General features: G+C 46.9%; 1 protein-coding gene across 1 annotated transcript in view; it reads right to left on the bottom strand.

Moving 5' to 3' along the window:
• The window catches only part of LOC119391588 (clumping factor A-like), a 92,717-nt gene extending 71,632 nt beyond the window's left edge, over positions 1-21,085 (bottom strand). The window contains exon 1 of the mRNA XM_049415334.1: positions 21,026-21,085. Coding sequence (XP_049271291.1) covers positions 21,026-21,085 — 60 coding nt within the window. The remainder of the gene's footprint in view (positions 1-21,025) is intronic.
• Positions 21,086-23,302: the final 2,217 nt, after the last annotated feature.

The raw sequence follows: 23,302 nt of genomic DNA, 5'->3' as shown, positions 1-23,302 counted from the left end.
ACCAACTTCAAAAACGAATTGTTTTGAAAAAAAAATATTTTTTTTAATTCGACATTTTCAAGCTACTTGTATATTCAAGAATATTTAGCAAAAAGAATTATGTAGTTATCTTGAGCCGTCCGAAAGTTATGAACATTTATCCAACACCTCTAGGACGCATTCGAAACCGGAACTGAAGGTTTCTGATTGCACAACGCCTGCCATGTCGTCATGAATGTTTTTACTTATACATATTACACAATGCTAAATGTATAAGTACATTCTAAAGCTTATGGGGCATGATGTTTTCGATTTAGTTGAAAATTTCCGCTACACTGCTGCGGCACTCTGTTGTTTTGGTTGTGCGCGTTTTCGCTCAGCTGCCTGTGCTTTTCATACACCACTTCGAGCTCGTGGACTTAGCTGTGGCCTTTCAAGGAGAAATTTATAGTACTCCATGAAATAACACAAAGCATAGGACAAAAAAGAAGCATCAACGCAAGTATTGAAATCAATATACCAAGCGTGGACCCACTGTAGCGCACATAGATGAGAGTCAGCTGGAGATGCAAAATGAGCTAGAAAAAATATATGTGCTTTAGCTCGCTGAAATATTGTATATAGTGTTGACCCGTTTAGCTCGCTGAAAAGGAGAATGCCCCGCTCCAGAGGAGCTCCCAAGCTATGATCCTGGAGAATTTCATACATATCTAATGTTTTTTTATTATATGTACATACATTCGACTGAAATCTTAAAATCCATTTTTCCCAAAACATGATTTTTTACATTTTACGCATACGCGAACACTGATAACTTTCCTTCAGATAAACATTTTTACATACAATTTTGCATACTATTTCTTTATAGCTTGAGTTGTGCACTCAAGCAGAAATATTGAAACTGAGCGGTAACTTTTTGTACTATGGCCGATTGTGTGCAAAACAAACCTGTAAAATATAAACCTTTTCATTCTTTTTACGAGAACGTGCCTTAAATTAGAGGTGGGGTGATCGCGGAGATTAGATGCACAGGATAGTGCCCTCACTACGCACCTTCCAAGTGTCGTTTCAATCACACCAACCATTTTGTAGTTATGACTGTTGGTGCAACATGCATATTTTGGCACATTTTGGTTTTTTTAAATTTTGTGTTTTACATTTTTAGCAGTTTCATCATTCTAAAGTTTAAATTTACCTAAGCCCTACAAGCCAAAACAAAAATTATAACTTTTGGAATGCAAATGTAAAATTTTTTCTCGAAGGTGGTGACCTACCTTAAGTAACGTAACTCTGTTTTTCTCGATAAATAGAGGTGAAGACGTTGTTGTAGTTATCTATGACACGGAATGGTGTTGGTGCTTTTGAAAGCTTAAAGGGGCCCTGCAACACCTTTCTTAGTTATATTGGAATAGTCTCATTATTGACGTATGACTCTTCACAAGTCATATGCCGCAAAAATTTTTCGAATTCGTCAAGTCTAAGTGGTGTTACCAAATTATAGAGATCACGTTCCGCAGCTTTCTCCCTCAACTCAACGCCGCGAGCGCGCGGAAAGCTAGGCAGCGAGTCGAGGGAGCGAGCGCAGAGGAGCGAGGCTCCGCCCAAGAGCGCCGGCGGAGTTTTAAATGCGAAGTATTTCTTAGCGAACTTCTGCGACTTTGAGCGTATCTATCTATCTATCTATCTATCTATCTATCTATCTATCTATCTATCTATCTATCTATCTATCTATCTATCTATCTATCTATCTATCTATCTATCTATCTAGCCGCCTACGATTTTGTGCGCTCCTGGTCGCTTGGTTAATCGAATGTACACCAAAGTTGGTATGGTGTAACATGACTGTATGACGAACATAAATGACAAGTCAGAACACGAAAATCATGACACGCATGTCATGTACAGCATGAGTTACGTGCCACACTCATGGGGCGCTGGCGGCCGTTTCGCTAGCTTGATCTACCCCGAAATTGGTATTGCGCGACGTGACTGTGTGACGAACATAAATAACACGAGTTAACACGAAAATCATGACACGCATGTCACGTACAGCATGACTTACGTGCCACGCTCATGGGGCGCTGGCGGCCGTTTCGCTAGCTTGATCTACCCCGAAAATGGTATTGCGCGACGTGACTGTGTGACGAACATAAATAACACGAGTTAACACGAAAATCATGACACGCATGTCACGTACAGCATGACTTACGTGCCGCGCTCATGGGGCGCTGGCGGTCGTTTCGCTAGCTTGATCTACCCCGAAATTGGTATTGCGCGACGTGACTGTGTGACGAACATAAATAACACGAGTTAACACGAAAATCATGACACGCATGTCATGTACAGCATGACTTACGTGCCACGCTCATGGTGCGCTGGCGGCCGTTTCACTAGCTCAATATACACCGAAATTGGTATTGCGCGACGTGACTGTGTGACGAACATAAATAGCACGAGTTAACACGAAAATCATGACACGCATGTCATGTACAGCATGACTTACGTGCCACGCTCATGGTGCGCTGGCGGCCGTTTCACTAGCTCAATATACACCGAAATTGGTATCTTGCGACGCGACTGTGTGACGAACATAAGTAACACAAGTTAACATGAAAATCATGACACACATGTCATGTACAGCATGACACGTGCCACGCTCATGGTGCGCTGGCGGCCGTTTCGCTAGCTCAATATACACCGAAATTGGTATCTCGCGACGCGACTGTGTGACGAACATAAGTAACACAAGTTAACATGAAAATCATGACACGCATGTCATGTACAGCATGACACGTGCCACGCTCATGGTGCGCTGGCGGCCGTTTCGCTAGCTCAATATACACCGAAATTGGTATCTTGCGACGCGACTGTGTGACGAACATAAGTAACACAAGTTAACATGAAAATCATGACACGCATGTCATGTACAGCATGACACGTGCCACGCTCATGGTGCGCTGGCGGCCGTTCGCTAGCTCAATATACACCGAAATTGGTATCTCGCGACGCTACTGTGTGACGAACATAAGTAACACGAGTTAACATGAAAATCATGACACGCATGTCATGTACAGCATGACACGTGCCACGCTCATGGTGCGCTGGCGGCCGTTTCGCTAGCTCGATACACACTGAAATTGGTATCTTGCGACGTGACTGTGTGACGAACATAAGTAACACAAGTTAACATGAAAATCATGACGCGCATGTCATGTACAGCATGACACGTGCCACGCTCATGGTGCGCTGGCGGCCGTTTCGCTAGCTCAATATACACCGAAATTGGTATCTTGCGACGCGACTGTGTGACGAACATAAATTACACGAGTTAACATGAAAATCATGACACGCATTTCATGTACAGCATGACACGTGCCACGCTCATGGTGCGCTGGCGGCCGTTTCGCCAGCTCAATATACACCGAAATTGGTATCTCGCGACGCGACTGTGTGACGAACATAAATAACACGAGTTAACATGAAAATCATGACACGCATGTCATGTACAGCATGACACGTGCCACGCTCATAGTGCGCTGGCGGCCATTTCGCTAGCTCAATATACACCGAAATTGGTATCTCGCGACGCGACTGTGTGACGAACATAAATAACACGAGTTAACATGAAAATCATGACACGCATGTCATGTACAGCATGACACGTGCCACGCTCATGGTGCGCTGGCGGCCGTTCGCTAGCTCAATATACACCGAAATTGGTATCTCGCGACGCGACTGTGTGACGAACATAAATAACACGAGTTAACATGAAAATCATGACACGCATGTCATGTACAGCATGACACGTGCCACGCTCATGGTGCGCTGGCGGCCGTTTCGCTAGCTCAATATACACCGAAATTTGTATCTTGCGACGCGACTGTGTGACGAACATAAATTACACGAGTTAACATGAAAATCATGACACGCATGTCATGTACAGCATGACACGTGCCACGCTCATGGTGCGCTGGCGGCCGTTTCGCTAGCTTGATATACACAGAAATTGGTATCTTGCGATTTGACTGTGTGACGAACATAAATAACACGAGTTAACACGAAAGTCATGACACATGTCATGTACAGCATGGCTTACGTGCCAGGCTCATGGTGCGCTGGCGGCCGTTTCGCTAGCTTGATCTACCTCGAAGTCGGTCTTGCGCGACGTTACTGTGTGACGAACATAAATAATAGGAGTTAACATGAAAACCATAACACGCATTTTGCTAAACGACATACAAGACGATGTATGCAGCTCTTTGCTGGCTGCTTCGCATTACATCGATTCCCACAATGCGTGGGATCTGCCAGCTTTTTTTCTTCATTTTTTTCTCTCTGACATCTGGGCGCAACCACGTGGTCTGTGCCGCCACTTCCGGTCGGCTTGCGTCGTTCTCGTCGAGCGGAGCCGATGGCACTGTGTATCGCGCGTGCTTGAAAACTGTGCGTCGGTTTGGTAATGTTGGGTGTGCTCCTCGAACGCCGTAATGTTTGTAATGTAATGTAATGTAATGTAACGCCGTAACCTGCGCGCTCTTTTGGAACGAATGGCAGCTGAGATCGGTTTCGGCCCATACTCCGATACACCGCCTCGTAAGACGGCACTGGCAGACGACCCCGAAGCGCCGCCATTGCCGGACGCCAGCATTGTTATCGGAGACACGCTGCGCCCCTGCCTCGGTCGGTCGTGAGAACGTGCCGACGATGCAGTTCTCAGCTGACGAGGCAACACTTGACCGGCTGCCACTCTTAACGGCAACCGGCGATGGTCAAAAGCACAGAAATATTCACGTTTTCGGCACTGCGCATGGCGAAGAAAACGGAACCACGCAACTACGAGCAGACGAGCTGTCGGTGAGACCGGAAGTGCTAATATTAATGTTTGTTCGGTGTTTTTAACGCGATAACAGAATATAAACATACATATTATCTACTTATTGAACTCAAAATTAACAACGAAAGTAATAATGAGGGTGTTATCGTGATTATAATATCAGCCAATGGTGGAACTGCCGACAATCGCGTCATATTTTGCGGACTAATACATCATTTGTCGAGAGAAGAGGGAGCGATTTTCAGCTGACTTTGAGAATTTATTGTAAATTCCAGGCCGTGCGCATCGCTATAATATTTGGCTCGCGTGTTCTCGGGAGCCTCAACTACCGATCGGCAGCGCTTTTTGAGCATGCTCGAAAAGTGTTGCAGGGCCCCTTTAAGTGCTGCCATTTACGAAACGTCCTCTTCATTCGAGACTGTCGAATGAGACGGTCAGGCATGAAAAGTTCCTACACTTAAAATATCGCCAGGGCGCTGGTTCACCTGGTTCGTATCTCTGAGTTTCATCTCTTGCTTTCTCTCTTGACTGAGAGACCAAGCAAAAGATGTAGATCTGCGGCAAATTTTCGACATTTGTGCCGTTAGGTGTTACGCGACGTCGGCCGAGGACTGCCAGCTTTCATGCAAAGTATTTCGGCGTCGAAGCTGTGATTTGGCATGGGCCCACTTTGGTGTCGTCCGAACGACGCCCCACAGCGTCACGTTGCTCAAGACAGCTCCGATGCCGGAAATACACCAGAAGCTTATTCTTTGGGCTTGAGACTAGAGGGTCGGCCTCAAAACGCTTCAGGGCTAGGCTCCAGATTATTTCTGACGACCTCTCCTTCTTCCGCTTTTGCGAAAACCAAGCTCGTTTGGGTTCCACCGAAACTGAAGCATAAGTGCTGTGACCACCCTTGAGCTTAGGAAAAATGGCTCGTCACAGCACGCAGTACAACTTGTCCACTGGTTTGTTGTGCACGTATAGTTATGTGTGGTGAGCGCACCACAGCTACAAACGGTTTCCACACTCTTCGCGGGCCTCACAACATTGATCTGGTAGTACGAGAGCCCATGTTCAGCTGCAGTACACCCTAGTTCCTGAGCGAGGTTCTTTATATAGGTTTTAATATCTCAGTCGATCTGTATATGACTCGTTGACGGGAGATATTCATGTCCGCCGGCAGGGAACTTCCAGAAATAAATCGATTTAAAAAAAATTCTCGGCGGGGCTGGAATCGAACCCGGGCTTCTACGCGTGGAAGGCAAGTGTGTGGACCACTGGGTTACACGCACGCATACTTCCAGAAAGTGAACATATTCGAACCACATCAATGCGTTGTGCTCGCGGTGCAGAACAAGTGCACAAAGAGATCACTTTCAATCGACGCATCGTCGACACTCGCGGTTGTGTTATATAGTGGACAATATGGGAACGCGACGTGGGGAATCGTACAGAGCAAGAAAATACCGGCGTTGCGAAGATTTCATGTCAAACATGCATTTCACCATGCGCCTCCTAAGGGGCTGCTAAAAAATGTTGAACGCTAGAAAGAAGACACCATTCCAACGCCGCCCGAAAACAGCACTCTGGGGAAGGCCGCAGTTCAAATTAAGACTGCCCTTACGCACCCTTTACACAAGTGCCAAAAGACATTTTTCGCCATTCAGCTCCGGTGATCGCCCACATTCACAGAGCGCAGTGGCTCCAAGATTTAGAAGAAAGTACGTACATTCCAGTAGTTTAACTCTACTCCCGACTTCCCGTAGACGCCAGACTCGTAGCCAGGGACAAACCGCGTCCTCCCCCGCGGCGATGTCGCCTCGTACCAACACAAACAGCGAAGTATGCGGAGAACACAGCACTCGTCCTTGGCGCTATTCTTCGCCTCCGAGTCGTTGTCGCGACATCTGGTTTACGTTGCTCGGGAGAGAAGCCAATCCCGCTCCAGCGGGAGGTTCTCGGTAACTATAAGCCGAGTTTGTTTCAATAGTTTGCTCCTTTAATGTGTTGCGAAGATTCCACTGGGATTGTTGGCAATACATACAAAGAACAAGAGCCAACTCGAACGCGTCCTTGCGGCATTCGAGCGATGAGCGTGACTGGAAAAGGAGATGGGCGCCAGCTGCTCGCAAAATGGATCTCGTCGCAATTAATTCCTCGCGCATCGGCGTATGCATTCCCGCGTGACTTATGCTCGGGAAAGCGCCGGATCGCGGCATTAACGGACGCTCTCGCTGGCCTACATCAAAGATGTATTGCGTCGCATCCCGGCAGTAACGGCGATGGCAACAGCAACAAAATAAGTAAAAGAAAAGATAGTGATATAAGGTGTTTCAGATAGCGTGCGCGGGCTTCAGTTTATCAGATGTGTGTTCGCTATGTCACGCCGGATCCAACACGGACGAAGCTTGGAAATCTTGAAGCATTTACTTTTCTATTCTTTTTTTGAGCGTGCGTTTGATTATTAATTTAAGCGGGCATAAAGGCCGCGCTATGGATAACCGAGAAGCATGCGTGAATGTTTCGCGCGTAAGGTCAAGCTGGGGATTAAGAACCCATGGTGCTCCACTTTGCAAGTAAAATGCAGAATCAATTCAGCAATTGGTGCAAACAACTGAAGCACTTACACGTTTTTTTTTTTTCCAATGCTAGAACATTCCATTCTGTACCTTACCCCACTTTGGATTGTCTGTAGGCGACTTCGGTACTATCACCACGTAAAGAGAATTTGAACAATCCATTCCCGATGAGAAATGGAAGCAGGGCTTACAGCATGCATCTTAAGCTACACCGCTCTTCTGCGCCGCGGCCGTTTAGCAGGGGCGCGCAATACGTCCGACCGTAGAACGCAAAAACGCCGTCGCAATCGTGCTATCATGACACCCACGCGCACGCGCCGCTTGTGTGTGCAAGCTGCTGGTCTTGAGAACAGCGCACAGTGCGTTTGACTACGAAATCAGATCTCACAAATCGAAACGAACTAAACGGAGACAGCCTTGTTCTACGCTCGATGGGTTGTCACAGAAGTTGCTCAAATATGTGCTTTACGAGTTCTCTCGCAAAACAGAGAGGATAATCGTAAATGGCTTCTCCCTAACTTGGCATTCTTCTTTCCTCTTTCTCAGTGTCAACTTTCTGTTTGCCAGTATATTTGGTTTGCACGCCTTGGGTGACCGTTCATGAAGTACTGCAATCGTCACACATCACACCCGCGTACCTCACCGGCGCGCAGCCGCGCGTAAGCGGTGAGAGGACCGCCGGAGATAGTGGTTTAATTAGCATGTGATTTGACAAAGACAGGGAAAGGCAAAGTAAATGCAGGGAGTTAACCAGGTTGCACCCGGTTTGTTTTTCTACTCAGGGGACGGGGAAAGGAATAGGGAGAGGAGGACAGAAAAAGAGGCACACATGTCGACGTTCACCCCGCATACCCAGAAGGTCACAAACTGCAAACTGGTTCAGGGTACGGCTCGTTTATGATTGTCTTAGATTAACTAGACTGCAATCTGTGACGTTAATGAAGGCTTGCGAAGTTCATGTAAGGGGAGATTATTTTTTCTATTTTCGAGACGGCATATTGGAGTGTCATGGTGCTATTATATATTGTATATGCTGCGTATTTGTTATGTTCCACTGCTACTAGGAGAACGCTATATATAAGTAATTCTGGGACCCTGTATGTTCTATGTTTGAGCCCTCTATGAGCTAAGAAGTGGCTGGCGCGCCCTACTACGGCGCCAACATCCCCCTATATCACGTCAATGAAAAAAAGTATTGCAAGGATTGGGCCCAAGGTATCCAGAACTTGCAGCGCGCTCCGAACTCATGGGGTTACCGTTCCGTCAAGGAGTGTGGGTATCGTGATTATCAGTGACGAAAAGTGCGAGAAGTATTAGCTTACTTCTGGTAGCCTCGCAACCTGGCAACCAGTGACTGCAGGTACAATTGTTTGGCTAGTTGTTTTTGCGGTGCTAAAGAGGTAAATTACGCGGTACCAAAGGACAACCGACGCAAGAAGAGGGCAAACGACGAGCGCACTCGTCTTCTTGTGCCACCTGTATCTTGATTTACGCTGATTTACATCCTCATTCATGCATGCATGCACCAGTGATTGCAGCTGAGTCGACGGTCACCGTTCACGCTCCCTACTTGAACGATCACTGATAAGTGAAACGGCAGATTTCACGACGCGCATGCTCTATTCAGTACTGTGACCGATTCATCCCACCTGCATATTTGTTGTCACGTTTCAGTGTTTCATTATCTGTCACATTAACAAACCAATAGCTGCTCAGCGCATTGTGTGGTGTCCTGTGGGTCTTTCCTACCGCGAAGCCGTCGATGGCAAGGTTCCGGGATTGCGTGGCGTACGCGTGCGATAACTTTCGGCTAAAAAGTAAAAGTTCAATAGCCAGTAACAATAGCAAAGGCATGTCGCCGATCGCGTCGGATATGGGTTCGCCAGAGCCAGTGGCGTGATAACCAGCACCAGGGGCGTAGCCTAGGGGGGGGGGGGGGTGGAGGGTTCAAACCCCCCTCCCCCCGAAATTTTCAATTTTGCTTGCACATAAATTCACGCACACATACAAACGCACGCACGTACGTACATGCATTGGTATGGTCAAACCTACCCCCCCCTAAAAAAAAAAATTCCGGCAGCTCCCGCCTCGACGATCAGCTATGGGCCATCCAGCAAGCCCGCGAGGCGGCGAAGAGGCAAGGCCTCGACGTCCCCACGTGGGAGGCCTAGGCCAACGAACCTAAATTGCTGGTTCATAATAAAGTTTATTCCTCCTCCTCCTCCGGCTGCGCCCTTGACAAGCATGAGATGATCCGTGTCATATGCTACACATGGCCAGCACGGTGATGCGTTTCAACGGCCGTGTGCAGATTTGACACTGGCCAGTCTAACCAGCGTCGTCCCGGAGTTATTGGCTGTGTATCACACCGACCACAATTCCGTCATCACTTGCGTGACGAAATAAAGAAGACGAAAAGGGAATTTGAAACTCGTACCAATTTTTTTTTTCTCTCTCTCTCTGTATTTGCAAAAACGATATACACGACAATCACGTAGTCACATAAAATCAGACTAATTACATATCGCATATATAATTATTAAATAGGGAGTAAAAGCTCTACCAACCACAACAGCAGTTTCGCTAATCAACCACCCTTGCAGTAAGAAATGACCGATGATTTTTTTTTTTTTTTTTGCCCTCATAACTGTTTCAGGCGCTCTTAATTTCGAACAACGGCTAGCTTTACTTTGTATGCCGCGGTGCCCGATTGCTCACCCGAAGTTCGCGGGTTTGATTCCGGCCGCGGCGGTCACATTTCGATGGAGGTGAAAAGCTAGAAGCCCGTGCATACTGTGCGATGTAATTTCACGTTAAAGAACACAAGATGGCCGAAATTTCCGGAGCCCTCTAGTAGGGCGTGCCACTTAATCATGTGGTAGTTTTGACACGCATATCCCCAGAAATTATTATCTCTTTTACTTTAGGTGAATTATTGGCCATATAAATAAAAAAGCCAAGGTGCAAGAAAGAGCCAGCATTTCGTCGTAGAAGCATGTCGTATGACGAAGAATAAAAAAAACATGAAGTGGTCTCGCGCTGGTGTCGCTACTGTGTTACTCGACAATTTATTGTGCAACGGCTCAAGTGTCACTTGCGCCGAGCTTCTTAGCGGCGACGACCACGTAATGTCTACCCGTGCAGGTAAAATGCTTCGGGAAAAGCTACCCCTCTTGACTCAGCGCAGAGCCAGACCGTGACTGTACGGGCCGGGCTTGACTTCGTGGGTAGGGCTACATCTTCTTATTTTCCTTCTCAAGTTTCTTCTCGAGCCTTTTCTTTCTTTTATGTTTTTTTCTCTTTTTCGCCATCAGTGTCTTTGAGCTCTCGGCTTTTCGCGCAAGGCGCAATCAGGCATGCACGCTCGGGACCCGGAAACCGCGAGCCGAGCGAGAAAAACACGCCCCGTCGACGGTGTCCGTTCTGCCGAGCGTCCAGCGCGGATTCCGGAATCATCGCGGAAGAGTGGCCATGCCGCACACGCGGTTCTGCCTCGCTCCCTTCGCGCTGGCTCCTTTTCGTTCGACGCCTCGAGGGGTCTTTTTTCCGCGAATCTCGCGTCGTTCGTCGCTCAAAAACCACAAAGAGTGAAAAACAAGGTCGTTTTGTACCAGATGCACAAACAGACAGGCATCCGTAAAGCTCGCTCACATTCCTCTATGCGCACACTTCCAGAACTCCCGTGTGCAGCAGCTGCTATGGAGTGAAGCAACTCGGAGGCCTGATTGCATCGAGCTTTCGCTTTGCTCCTGTGCTGGCTCGAAGAGGTCGGCTTTTGTGTCCCTGTCGTTCGTTTACCGTTACACGGAGCTCCCGTGGCGAGGCCTGGAATCGCGCCGTTTCTCTCCCTCTCTCGTTTTTCTCGTTTCCTTGTTTTTTTTTTCTTGACCGCAGCGATGGCTCTACCGTTCCGCTCGTGACGCTCTCTGAATGCACGGTGACAGCGATGTGTTGGGTGTGCGAAAACCACGAACCGGGAAAGAGGCCTCTCTTTGTAGAGAATCCGGGCTTTCTCTCTGTTTTGCCGGTGCCGGCTGTTATTTGCCCGAGAGATAGAGATGCAACCTGCGGGAATCATGCTTGGTCGAGCCACCGCGACAGATTGTGTTCAAGGAGGGCGGTGACTCTGCCGGCCTGAACGCTATTAATGTTGACCGCATAACTATACGTAACCCTGCCAGTCGCGCTTCGAATACAATATCAGAGTGCGAGTAAGATGGAGAAGTCTGCTTCTTGTACACCGTTTTGCCTGCCGGGCCGTATTATTTGCCATTTATTGCAATTTTAATTGTGTTCTTCAGGCAGCCGTCGGGAACTTAATTGGCCACACTGAAAGTGGATTCGGCTAGCACCTTCTGGGAATGCCGTCGGCGCGGCGACGTCGAGGATGCGGAGCCGCCGAGACAGGAATTCCGACTGTAAGTGCACTTAACTGTAGACGGTGAGTAGGAACAATTGGGACAAATATTTCATGGCTGCTGTCATACGTAACGCTAAAAGATCAGTGAACCTCACCACCTTCAATATCATTGAGTAAGCAAATGGTGCTTCAACGAGCCACACGCTCTTACATTTGCGAGTGACTCTTTGGTACAACTTGAGGCACCTGGACCGGCCGTGCCGCTAAACAGGTGCTGTTAATATCAACAAAATGTTAGCGAACGTTGCCATTTCAAAGAATGCATTTCTGTTATCCCGTATATGGCTCAATTGCTGACAGGGATTTCACATCAGGAATCGAGAAACATACCGGCAGCGATGTCCAGAATCACTAAAATCTGGACGCCGATTCATAAATATGGAGCTTTTCTTCCATGGCTTTGTTTTTGAACATATGTGAGCGCACAGGGTGCCTCACCACAAAAATGCTTAAGACCAGTTACATCTGTGTAGCTTACACGAACAAAGTGTCATCAATCACGATAGGCGAGGAAATAATGTGAGCGCCGTTTAGAAATGTCACGAACAGTAACAAATTCATAAAAAAATATGGGACGAAGACTGACATGTACGGCTTGCGGGCACCACGCGCAGGGTCGGCGTGCCGCGTGTTTGAGAGCCCTGATATAAAGGAACATCTCACGCATTTTAAAACTTGTGACGGTGAGTATAAGGACGGAACATCCCACACCTACAACCTTTTCAGTAAAACAAGAATAACGGGTTAGTTGCGACGGCTGCAATGTTATATATGTATATACGGAAAGTAGAAGAGTAGGTCTGAAAATTATTATGCATAAAACTAAAGTAATGTGGAACAATCTTGGCAGAGAGAACAGCGCTTTGCGATAGGCGGCGAGACACTGGAACTTGTAAAGGAGTACGTCTACTTAGGACAGGTAGTAACCGCGGAGCCGAACCATGAGAGCGAAATAACTAGAAGAATAAGCATGGGATGGGGCTCATTCGGCAAGCATTATGAAATCATGAATGGTAGTCTACCACTATCTCTCAAGAGGAAGGTATATAACGGCTGCATCTTACCGGTACTTACCTACAGAGCAGAAACATGGAGACTTACAAAGAGGGTTCAACTTAAATTGAGGACGACGCAGCGAGCGATGGAAAGGAAAATTATAGGTGTAACCTGAAGAGACAGGAAGAGGGTCAGGGAACAAACGCGGGTTAAGGATATCATAGTTGAAATCAAGAAGAAGAAATGGATATGGGCCGGGCACGTAGCACGTCGGCAGGATAACCGGTGGTCATTAAGGGTAACTGACTGGATTCCAAGAGATGGCAAACGCATGAGGGGGCGACCGAAAATTAGGTGGGTAGATGAGATTAAGAAGTTTGTAGGTATAACGTGGCAGCAGAAAGCACAGGACCGGGTTGATTGGCGGAACATGGGAGAGGCCTTTGCCCTGCAGTGGGCGTAGACAGGCTGCTGCTGCTGCTGATGATGATATATATCACTTCCAAAATTATTGCGGACGCTCCCAGTAGGCAGTTTGGAACACTGCCCTGAAAGTCTAATGCGTGCCGTGCTGCATACGCAAGAAACCGCCGGATTTTGCCTTGTGTGTGTGTGTGTGTGTGTGTGTGTGTGTGTGTGTGTGTGTGTGTGTGTGTGTGTGTGTGTGTGTGTGTGTGTGTGTGTGTGTGTGCGCGCGCGTGTGTGTGTGTGTTTGTGTGTGTGTGTGTGTGTTTGTGTGTGTGTGTGTGTGTTCTACAGTATAGTGAATTAGTCATAGTCAACTGGCGCATCAATTTATGTATAAGTGGTATAAAGGATCGGCGCGGTCAAAATAAACAGATAATAGAAGGATTATCACATTCGTAAACCGCACAGCTCTTTCGTCTTTGCGGGTTACGAAACGTTTCGTCTTCATTTTTTGGTGATTCTTGGTATGGCTGTATATTTAGCTGATTAATTCGCCGTGCCCAAGGCTCTCATTGAATTGAGAACGACCAGTAAGCAAGACGGGCAAGACTTTCAATGCATCTTGCACGTGCTTCCCTTACAAAGAATGTTGAGCCGGTTAGCTTGAAGAAATCGCCGTTACTTTTGCTATCTATGTGCCCTCGTAATCCCTTTCCTGTCTTTCGCTCCGCTTGTAATTCGAACATGCATCCACCCGGTGCTGAGTTAACGCAAAAGAAAGCAACGGTGATGTCTTTGTCACACTGGCCCGCTTAACTCTGTCGATGCAGCTGAATTCAGTCCGCGACCAACACGCACGCGACCACATTGGAAAAGGAATATGAAGTTTGACCTCATTCACCTCTAAACTTTCCAGTCAAAGTTTGCGCTCAGGCGGACACGGATCCCGAATAAGGAATGTCTCTATGGACGTGGCCGCGCGAATGCGCTAGTCACGACGGCTCCGGAAACGAGGCCAGCCGGCTCCTGCCGCTAACGCAAATACAACGTCGTTCGAGGACTTCGTGCGGCCACTCTCAGCTGGGCCAGTTTACGCATCACGAAGCTGTTAGCGAGAAAGCGTCGGCATAAACCGGCGCAGGTGAACGTTAGAAAAGCCCCGCGGCAACTCATCATTTGCTTATGGCCTCATTAGGCTGCCCTCATTTCTCATATACTAAATCTATACGCGCGCTCCAACGCTGGCTCCGGGGGTGAGGGCTTCCTGCCTTTACGGTTGGTGGCGAAGCTGCGGGGATATATGACTGTCCTACAACGAGGGATGAAATAAGCGGGTACGTGGGAGATCTACTTAGATTCAAGTTGTACCCAATAATAATGTTGTGCGGCGTCAAAGCTTAAATTTGTATCCAAGAATTGTTTACTTCACTACGCAGAGAAATACGATATATCGATGGTAGTTTCCGTATTTTCTAGCTCTCCCAATACCTTCAGTTGCCTGGCCATGTACCCGGCTGAACGTACTCCCATTGACACAAGCAGGATCACACGACCTTAGGTGCCGCTTCCACGCGCGCGGTACACGAGCGTTCTTTTTCTTTTGGATGGCGCAGCTGCAGGTAATAACAAGCAATAGAATAAGAAGTTAGGTAACCTATTTAATTTCAGTAACTCAGAAATAACGCTGTGATTCGCACGACGCCGTTGCTGGCATAACCACAGATATGCAAGTGCCATCGTTGCTGAGCGTCCCGAACGTTTTGCTGCGGCGCACACGGCTCCAGTTTCCACCGCCCTGCCTCGGCAACCCCGTTCTGACACAGGTGAAATCGGAAAATACCGGTGCGCCTTCGAAGCCTTCAGCCCATGACAAGGCTCAGAAGGACCAGCGTAGTAGAACAATTCTTTGGGGGAGTTGGTTGAGCATGTCAAAGGCTAACAGAAGGGACAAGAGAGAGAAGAAATAGTAGAGAAGGAAAGGCAGGGAGGTTAACCAGTATAGGACAACCGGTTTGCTACCCTACACATGGGGACAGGGTGGGGGAGATTTAAAGATGGAGGAAAGAGAGAGAGAGAGAAAGATAAAAAGATAGCACGACACAGCACACATAGAATCAGTCGGTCACTCTTGCGTGGTAGCATAGCACACATAGAAACAGTCGGTCACTCTTGCGTGGTAGTTGGTCACTCCTGCGTGGTACGCGACATTTCTGTCACAGGCGCTTGGCCAAGTTCGTCGCTCTCAAAAACCTCAGCAGTGCCTTCGTCGCCTTCAGTTGTGATGTCTTCTGTTGACAACATGCAAGTATTGTTTGAACAGACGTTGGTCTACTATCAAGGCGCGCTAGAACGGACGCCAATGACTGTCTCTGAGCATTATATACCGGACAGTCGCACAGGACGTGGTGTAGCGTCTCCTCGCAACGACAGGCATCGCAGAGAGCGTTGTCGGCCATTCCAATTCGAAAGGAATAGGATTTCGTAAATACCACCCCTAGCCACAAGCGATAAAGCAGTGTGGCCTCTCTTCGGCGGAGTCCAGTTGGCATACAGACATGCATCAAAGAGGACAGGTGGCGTTGACGATTAGTCCGGTTGGTTTGGCTGCTTGGTGAGAAGGGACAAATGAGAGATAACTAGCACAGCGGACGATGCGCTTAGTCGATGGCGTCGTCCGTTGTGTTAGTTACTTTCTCTTGCCCTTGCCGTTTCCGCGTTGCTATAGCCATTGATACATCCAACGTAATTCGCTGTCCCGCACCAAAGCTTCTATCACAGACACTGTGGTGCACATTGGCCAGCCGAGCTTGTGATAAGGGGGAAACTAAATTGCTTGGCTATTCGTGACCGATGCCACTGTGTGTTCGCTGCTATAAAAAGCCACAGCGCAGTAGGTTGCCGTATTTCATCGGTATATATTTTGTTGGTGCCCAAGCATTGCAAGAAGCATGCAGCAAGAGCCGTGATAAGCAGCAAAAGCCGTAGGCAATACTGCAGGCCCGTAGACAGGGGAGAGGGGGGGGGGGGGCTGGGGGCCTGCCCTTTCCCACCCACCCCCGAAATTTTGTTGAAGTAGGAGTTTTTACCAAAAATAAATAATAAAAATAGGTGTTTTTCGAAAAAAAGTCAGGGTTTTCAGCAAATGCCCCCCCCCCCTTCCCCCCGAAAAAAATTCCTGGCTACGGGCCCGCTATACTGTATGCATTCCACCTTAAGAGCACACGACCGGTTTCAATATGCTGATTCTATATTGAATGCTTCCGGCTACCAAAACAATGTAACACTAACGCTCTAGAAAAAGTGGCCATGGTCACGGCGGCCTCATTTTCGATGGGGGCGAAAATGTTTGAAGACCGTGTACTTACATTTAGGTGCACGTTAAAGAACCCCAGGTGGTGAAAATTGCCGGAGCCTTCCACTACGGCGCCCTCGTAATCATGTCGGGGTTTTGGGACGTTTCTTTCTTTACGTATTCACACTTCTTGCCGGAAAGCCCGAAGCAATGTTTACTGTTTTGTTCCTATTTTCGGTTAATTTATTTTTAATGAGCGTTTTTTGTCTATCCAATTTTCTATCAGTAAACATCCTTCGGTGTTGGTTACGCTTGAAGAGCAAAACAGTGGCGAAACCTTTTCGGTTTCGTGTACACTACAAGCGGAAGTGTCATTCTTTTAGAGTACACAAGTTGCCGTGACGTTACAAACTTGCAGATTACTCTGGCTTAAACATATTTTCCTACGGTCATTCCACAACACTATACGATCGAGCATCGGTCGGCCGTACGAATAATTCAGTCAGTGTTCACTGCACTGAGTCAATAGAACCAGCGATGTTCTGTCTTCTAGTGCGAAGAATTAATTGGACAAACAGTATGCCCACAACTAAAAGAACGCTTGGATGGCCTTCGAAAAGGAAACGTGTTCTCATTTGTTGTTTCCCTGACAGCCCGACCTCCCCTGATCTGATACGGGAGCGGTGTCAACGTTGTGCTTGCTTGACAAGGAGCCTTGAATAATCCAAATTGGGTGCTCCCAGCTTTGGTTGGCTGCCGTTGCTGAAGGCGACAGGTTGATACACTGGCCTTTTCGTGGGCAGGAGACAGCAATCACACGAAAGTGGAGTGCCGAGGTGCGACACGGCTTCCGTTCCGATGGTGGGCAGTTAAGGGAGTGGACATCTAATGAGGACACCGCAGCAGGTGTAAACGACTCGCTCATTAAGGTTTCGGTAAGGAAACCCTGCGTTTCACTCGCAGAACGACACTCTAGTTATTAGCTCATATCTTTGTACCCGATCAGACCAACTGCAACATGCTGAAACCTCAGGGTCATGGCCCGTAAAAGCCGTGGACGTTGCCGATCAAGCGATTACTTCTGTCACACAACGGTCGTTTCATTCTGTCTTGTTGCTGTCGCAGAAGGCTTCCGATCTTAATATCTACAGAATCTCATTTTGATGAAACAGCTCGTCACTAGACGAAGGACGAGGAGTGCACAGGACATGCGCTGAACTTTCAAATGAAGTTTATTTGAAAAACACCTATATTATATGCCTGATACGAACACGTCGTAGGCGATACAAAGTAAAATAGAAGAACGGACATTGGCGGTGACAGCCATCTAATTGAAGCCTCAGTGGGGCGTCTTTTTGTCGCACACTGCCCGGGAGGGTTGACTAACACATCCTTTAGGTCTCGTTGTGATATGGGACGTTTTAACCACCTTGAGTGTTGTGTGATTGCTGTGTGTAAGTGAAACGTCACTGTCATGCAAAAAGTGTTGGTTTGTTTTTCTCTGTATAGCCTGCCAGGTGTAAGCATCACGTATATACCCAGTTATCTCTAGCCAGAGTTTAAAAATATGCCGACGAACTCTATGACGACGAGACCGAATGCATGTTGGTGACTATTGCATGGAGTAAGTTGCAGTGCTCCCTAACGTTCCGCGAGCAAATGATATGCCTCCCTCACGGCCTGTGTCCCTGTATCGTCCTATCGTCCTCGTCTCGTCATCTGCAGCACAACAAAGAGACCATGAGTTCATGAGAGCGATAAGCAGACGCAGTGGTTATCGCTTGTGCAGCCGCAAGCAACTGTTGCGTCACCGCACAGCCACTAGAATTGTTGCTGCCCCTGACACCTTTTAAAGAGGTACTGACACCATTTTTCGAAGGCGAGTTTACTCTGCCGTATAAATCTCCTGTAGGCAGAGACGGCTCTGAGCAAGTGTGAAGCTCAGCAAATGCTGATAAGACATTTTATTCTGATATTAAAGTCAATTTTTCCATGACGCACCTACCGACATCAACACTAGCTTGACGCCAGGCTACAGCACTATATCTGGTGACCTCACGCGGCAGTCTGGCTAGTTGTGATGACGTCAGGTACCGAAACTTCCAAAATGAGCGCTTGTGCGTCACCAACGGAGCCACGGTGCGGAGCGGCCATGGAAACGTCACGATATCTTTCGCGAGCACGTGACGAAAAGCTCGTAATGTGTTGTGACGTCAGGGTACAGTATAAACCGAAACTAGCTTATAAAAACAGACTGCAATTACTTTCTCAGAGTGCACTCAGTCTTAGCAGCACATTTTCTAGGCCCTTGAGGGCTTGGCCTTTCATTTGACGCAAGAAAACGACAAATGAAAATTTTCGTGTGAGTACCCCTTTAAGCGGCAGCCCGCCCAGCCAAATGCTATAGTCGTTTGCACGCGGAACGTTTGGGAGCAGTGCCATCACGGCGCGCAAATAGATGTGTAACGTGGTACTTTTCCTGTACTTCGCGGGCATCTGTAGTAAGCAGAAAAAGACTAGAGTTATTATATAGAAAGTTAGAAAAGGTCTAATCGGACGTTTTGCGAACCGACATAGAACTTTCTCATTGGAATTTCTTGCCCAGCTTCACTGCTTCAAAATTTGGTGATTTAATCTTGCTTTATCAAGGAATTTAGCAGAACACGAAAGAGTGTGACTTACTCCATGCAATAGTCAGCAACGTGCATTTGGTCGCGTCGTCATAGAGTGTGCAGGCATATCTTTAAACCCTCGCTAGAGTTAGCTGGCCCACCCTGTATGTTACAAACGCTTTCCGAATAAACTTCAATTGCGAGTCCCCTTCTCGTCCTTCGCCTAGTAACGCGCTGTTTTATGAAAATGAACTTCAACCAACTCGTCAAACTTACCATCTTGATTAAGCGCGTTAAGTTGCTGGTGAAGCGGCTAGGGAGGCTCGAAAATGAGCAGGTATATCCTCTTCAGATACGTATATGAATTGGCTTTTAAGTGCAGAGCACTTTAGGGGCCCGGCTGTCGTGTGCTGTCATCGTATGCTGTCTCATGTCGCTTGGCGTCACGTAGGCAAAACCATCTATTGCACAGCCTTGTAAGTATGGTAGAATCGCAACCGCTCGATAATAAATAAATAAATAAATAAATAAATAAATAAATAAATAAATAAATAAATAAATAAATAAATAAATAAAAAGATGCGGCTCGTTGGGCGCCTTGAAAACAACGGGATCTGCCTAGTTGAGCTTATTGCCGCTGTGGCGCCACAAGACTAGTCGTACCAAGCTGGTTTAAAGAACGCACGAGTGTCTTTGTGTTGCGGGTTTTCTTGCGGAGCCTCGAACTCTTGGCAAGTTTTATTTGGGATGACGTCATCAACGCTCCTCTTTGATGCACTACTTTCCTCGGAAACCAGCGGTATCTTGTTTTATCATAAGGACTTTTAACGCCACTCAGTGTCATGTGGAAATTCGTGGTACCGGATGTTGAGATTTTTCGTTGTCGTTTAAAGACACTATGAAACGCAGCGGCTCCTCGGCATGGCCATATATGGCGGGATAAAACGTCTCGCGCACTCCACAACCCTGTTTTATTGTGTCTTTTTTGTTTTGAATGCATGTGGCTAAACGTCTACTAGCGCCAACACGGACGGAACTGTCAACACAGCGTTCACGCTTCTGCCCATGTTTCAGCCCGACGCAACAGGCCGCACATTTTCTTGTTTCCTTTTTTTTATCGAGCGGCCGTGGTGTAGTAAGCGTGCGGAGAAGGAGAGTGAGGGTCAGGAAGAGGGAAAGGAGGAGGGTAGAGGGCGCCACTGCATCGCAATTGAAGGTTTCCTTCCCCGCCATGGATGGCGAGCAGGTTGCACGCTTTGAACGCCAGCGCTTGCTTGCCCGTGAACGCGAGCGTCCCTGAAGGGCAGGCGAATCGCTGCTCCGCACTTCCTACAGCGTTCACGTTCAGTGGTAATAAGCATCAAAACCACGATGTCATAGTGAGCTACGGCTTACGGCGACCACCTCGATTTCTTTAACATGAATTCAATGTAAGTACAAGAGCGCTTTTGCGCTTCGTCCCCAATTAAGCGAAGTGCGGTTACCACGATGATAGAATCGGCCTCGAGCTGAGAAGCGCAACGAAATAGCTGCCCGGTTGTCGTAAATGGTGATATCCGACGACAAATCAAGGAGAAATAAAGTTTTGAGTCATTTCTTTTTCCATACTGATACGCAAACAACGTATATATATATTTTAACTACTGCAAAAGATCTTGGAGGAGGCATAAAATAACCGTTTCTAAATAGTTTCTGTCTTGACAACCGTTTTTCTGTAAAGTGATAAAGATGCTCGACTTGGCTTGACATGCCGAAGTTACATACGCAATTTTCACGTGACCTCGCAATATTCGAAGCACATTTGATGGTATTTTTGTGTCTCGGAAAGTGGAACGCTCTAGGTCAATTCACCATGATTATCATCGTCATAATAATCATATTTTATTCCCGTTTCTCTAACAAAGGCCCGACCCAGCTCACTCGAAACTTGCCTGATGGGTTAAGCTGGAGTCTGCTAGGGTAAGCTGGAGGTGGTGCCATCGGCCCCACCTTATGCTGCTAATTTATTATAATACGGTCGTACCATTCCGTCGTTCTCTACTGCGTATCTCTTGCTTCGAAACACATTTTAGAATCCTTGAACACACCAATGATCTTCCCATTGCGTTACATAGACTGCCTTGCCAACACCATTATTTCCTCAGGATCTAAGATATCTATAAAAACAAGTACACTCCCGTGTTGATGACGAGAAGTCACTAAACCACGTTCATACGGTACCGATAGTCTCTTCTACTGCTTTATATATTTTTATTTATGACAATACGTGAACTTGAATACACATATTTGATGAATATTGCAGCTAACCGCTTCTACGTTAGCTTGCACAAGAGTTAAAGAAAATGCGCAATGCATACAATAGCGTTAGGCCGAGTAGGTGAACTTGTCCTCATTCTGCAGATGAGTAGCCCTGCTGGATAGCACCACCTTGTTGTTTCGATACCGCAGTCGTTGTGCCACGGCATTCCTTTGAAATTTACAGAACTTGCAGTATGTTCGGTGCTGCAGGGGAACGTGTCGCGTGTAACGAAGGGATGTAAACTGTAACATAAAAGTATTTCATAAAACGAAACCTTTTATTTAGTGCTAAAGATTGTAGTTTGCAAAATTTTGACGTCATCGGCGATGGCGTGTAGGTGTATAACTGCGGTCGTCCATTGAGGTACAGTTATTTTGCACTGCACGAAAAGCTGTATATTAAACTCTGTAACGGACGGCGCCCGCATGCACGCTAATATGAAATGCACTAACTCCTTAAATGTGCAATCATTTGTAACCTTTAGGCAGCGCCTTTTGAGAATGAAAGCACGGTAGTCACTTACAGTGCATGATATCTTTGAATTGCGCCAATAAGAGGTGGGCAGGGAGAACTGGGCGGCGGTTTAAAAAAAATAACTGTCCCATGACCTATATCTACAGACTCTGCGTGGGTATCCAAGAGCCTGTGGTGCGCCCACATCTACTTAACTGAGACCAGCCAGGTAATAGCGACGAAACACAAAGAAACCAGCTGCATTACTCCACGGGGGTTGTGGATAGGCACTGGCGAGAGTAGGCTAAACATAAAAAAGTGAGGGGGAGGGAGAAGTGTATAAGGGGGCCGAAGAAATAATAATTTTAAACGCTCGGAAAGAAATCTGTGATCTAACAGCAAGTCTCACTAATCAGAAAGTGCCGGCAGTAGGTCGACGCTCTTATTCAGTGCATTTTTGTTCTTTCTCTTGTTCTCCGCCATACCTTCATGTCTTCGGCGCCATTGCAGGCTAGCCAACTTGATACCACCATATGTTTAACCCTTTCTCCCGAACTAACACTCGTCATAAGCCACTCAAGCTCACTGCTCGATCTTCACTCGAACCCGCCAGCACACACTCGCGTTCGTAGCCGATTAACAATTTAGTTGTGGGGTGCTTCGTTCGAATCTCCAGCGCATCCTCACTATTTTTGCAACGTGATAAATTAACGGTGTGTAATTTATTCAAGTAGGAATGAGGAATTTTTGTATCAGTGCCTCAACGGTTTTAAAGACAATAATTTTTTTAAACTCTAACCTCTCTCGGTTTGCCTCGAGCAACAACTTTCACCACCGCAAGTACGTACTAATTATGACAAACATACAGCCACTTTCGCAGCTATTCAGTTTTAGAGTACCGTACGTTTCAGTAACAAAAAATTATCATTAGGATCATCCAAAAAAGCTTGTTCATTTTATTCTGCACTATTAAGTAATCTCCATCGCCATCATTTTCTTATTTGTATACTTTTCGTATTATTACTTTGTGTTCTATCGCTATAATATTTAATACACATTTACGTTTGTTCCGTTTACATCGTTATGACTAATAAGTCGATGCCGTTTTGTTTTGATTTTTCTGTACTTATCACAATGTAGTTTTCTAACAGAAGGTCATCATTCAGCCATGTGCTATCGTGCCTCCTTCTGCATATGCACCCCATTATGTATATTCCATCTTGAATAAATATTTGATCGAATTATAAAAAAGAAACAAGATATAATTGCATGCGCTCTGAAGAAGAGATAAATTTATTGGCGTCTTGAGACCTCCCTTCAGTAAATCGCAGATCGAGTTCAGGTCTATCCCACAGCCTCTTCGACTGTGAGATAGTGAGTGTGTCCTCGCGCAGTTCGACGCAGAAAAAAAGAAATTCGTCCTCAATACGACTACTTAATACCTG

The sequence above is a fragment of the Rhipicephalus sanguineus genome, chromosome 4, assembly GCF_013339695.2.
Source record: "Rhipicephalus sanguineus isolate Rsan-2018 chromosome 4, BIME_Rsan_1.4, whole genome shotgun sequence".
Taxonomy (NCBI): Eukaryota; Metazoa; Arthropoda; class Arachnida; order Ixodida; family Ixodidae; genus Rhipicephalus; species Rhipicephalus sanguineus.
This window is presented reverse-complemented; position numbering and strand designations above follow the sequence as displayed.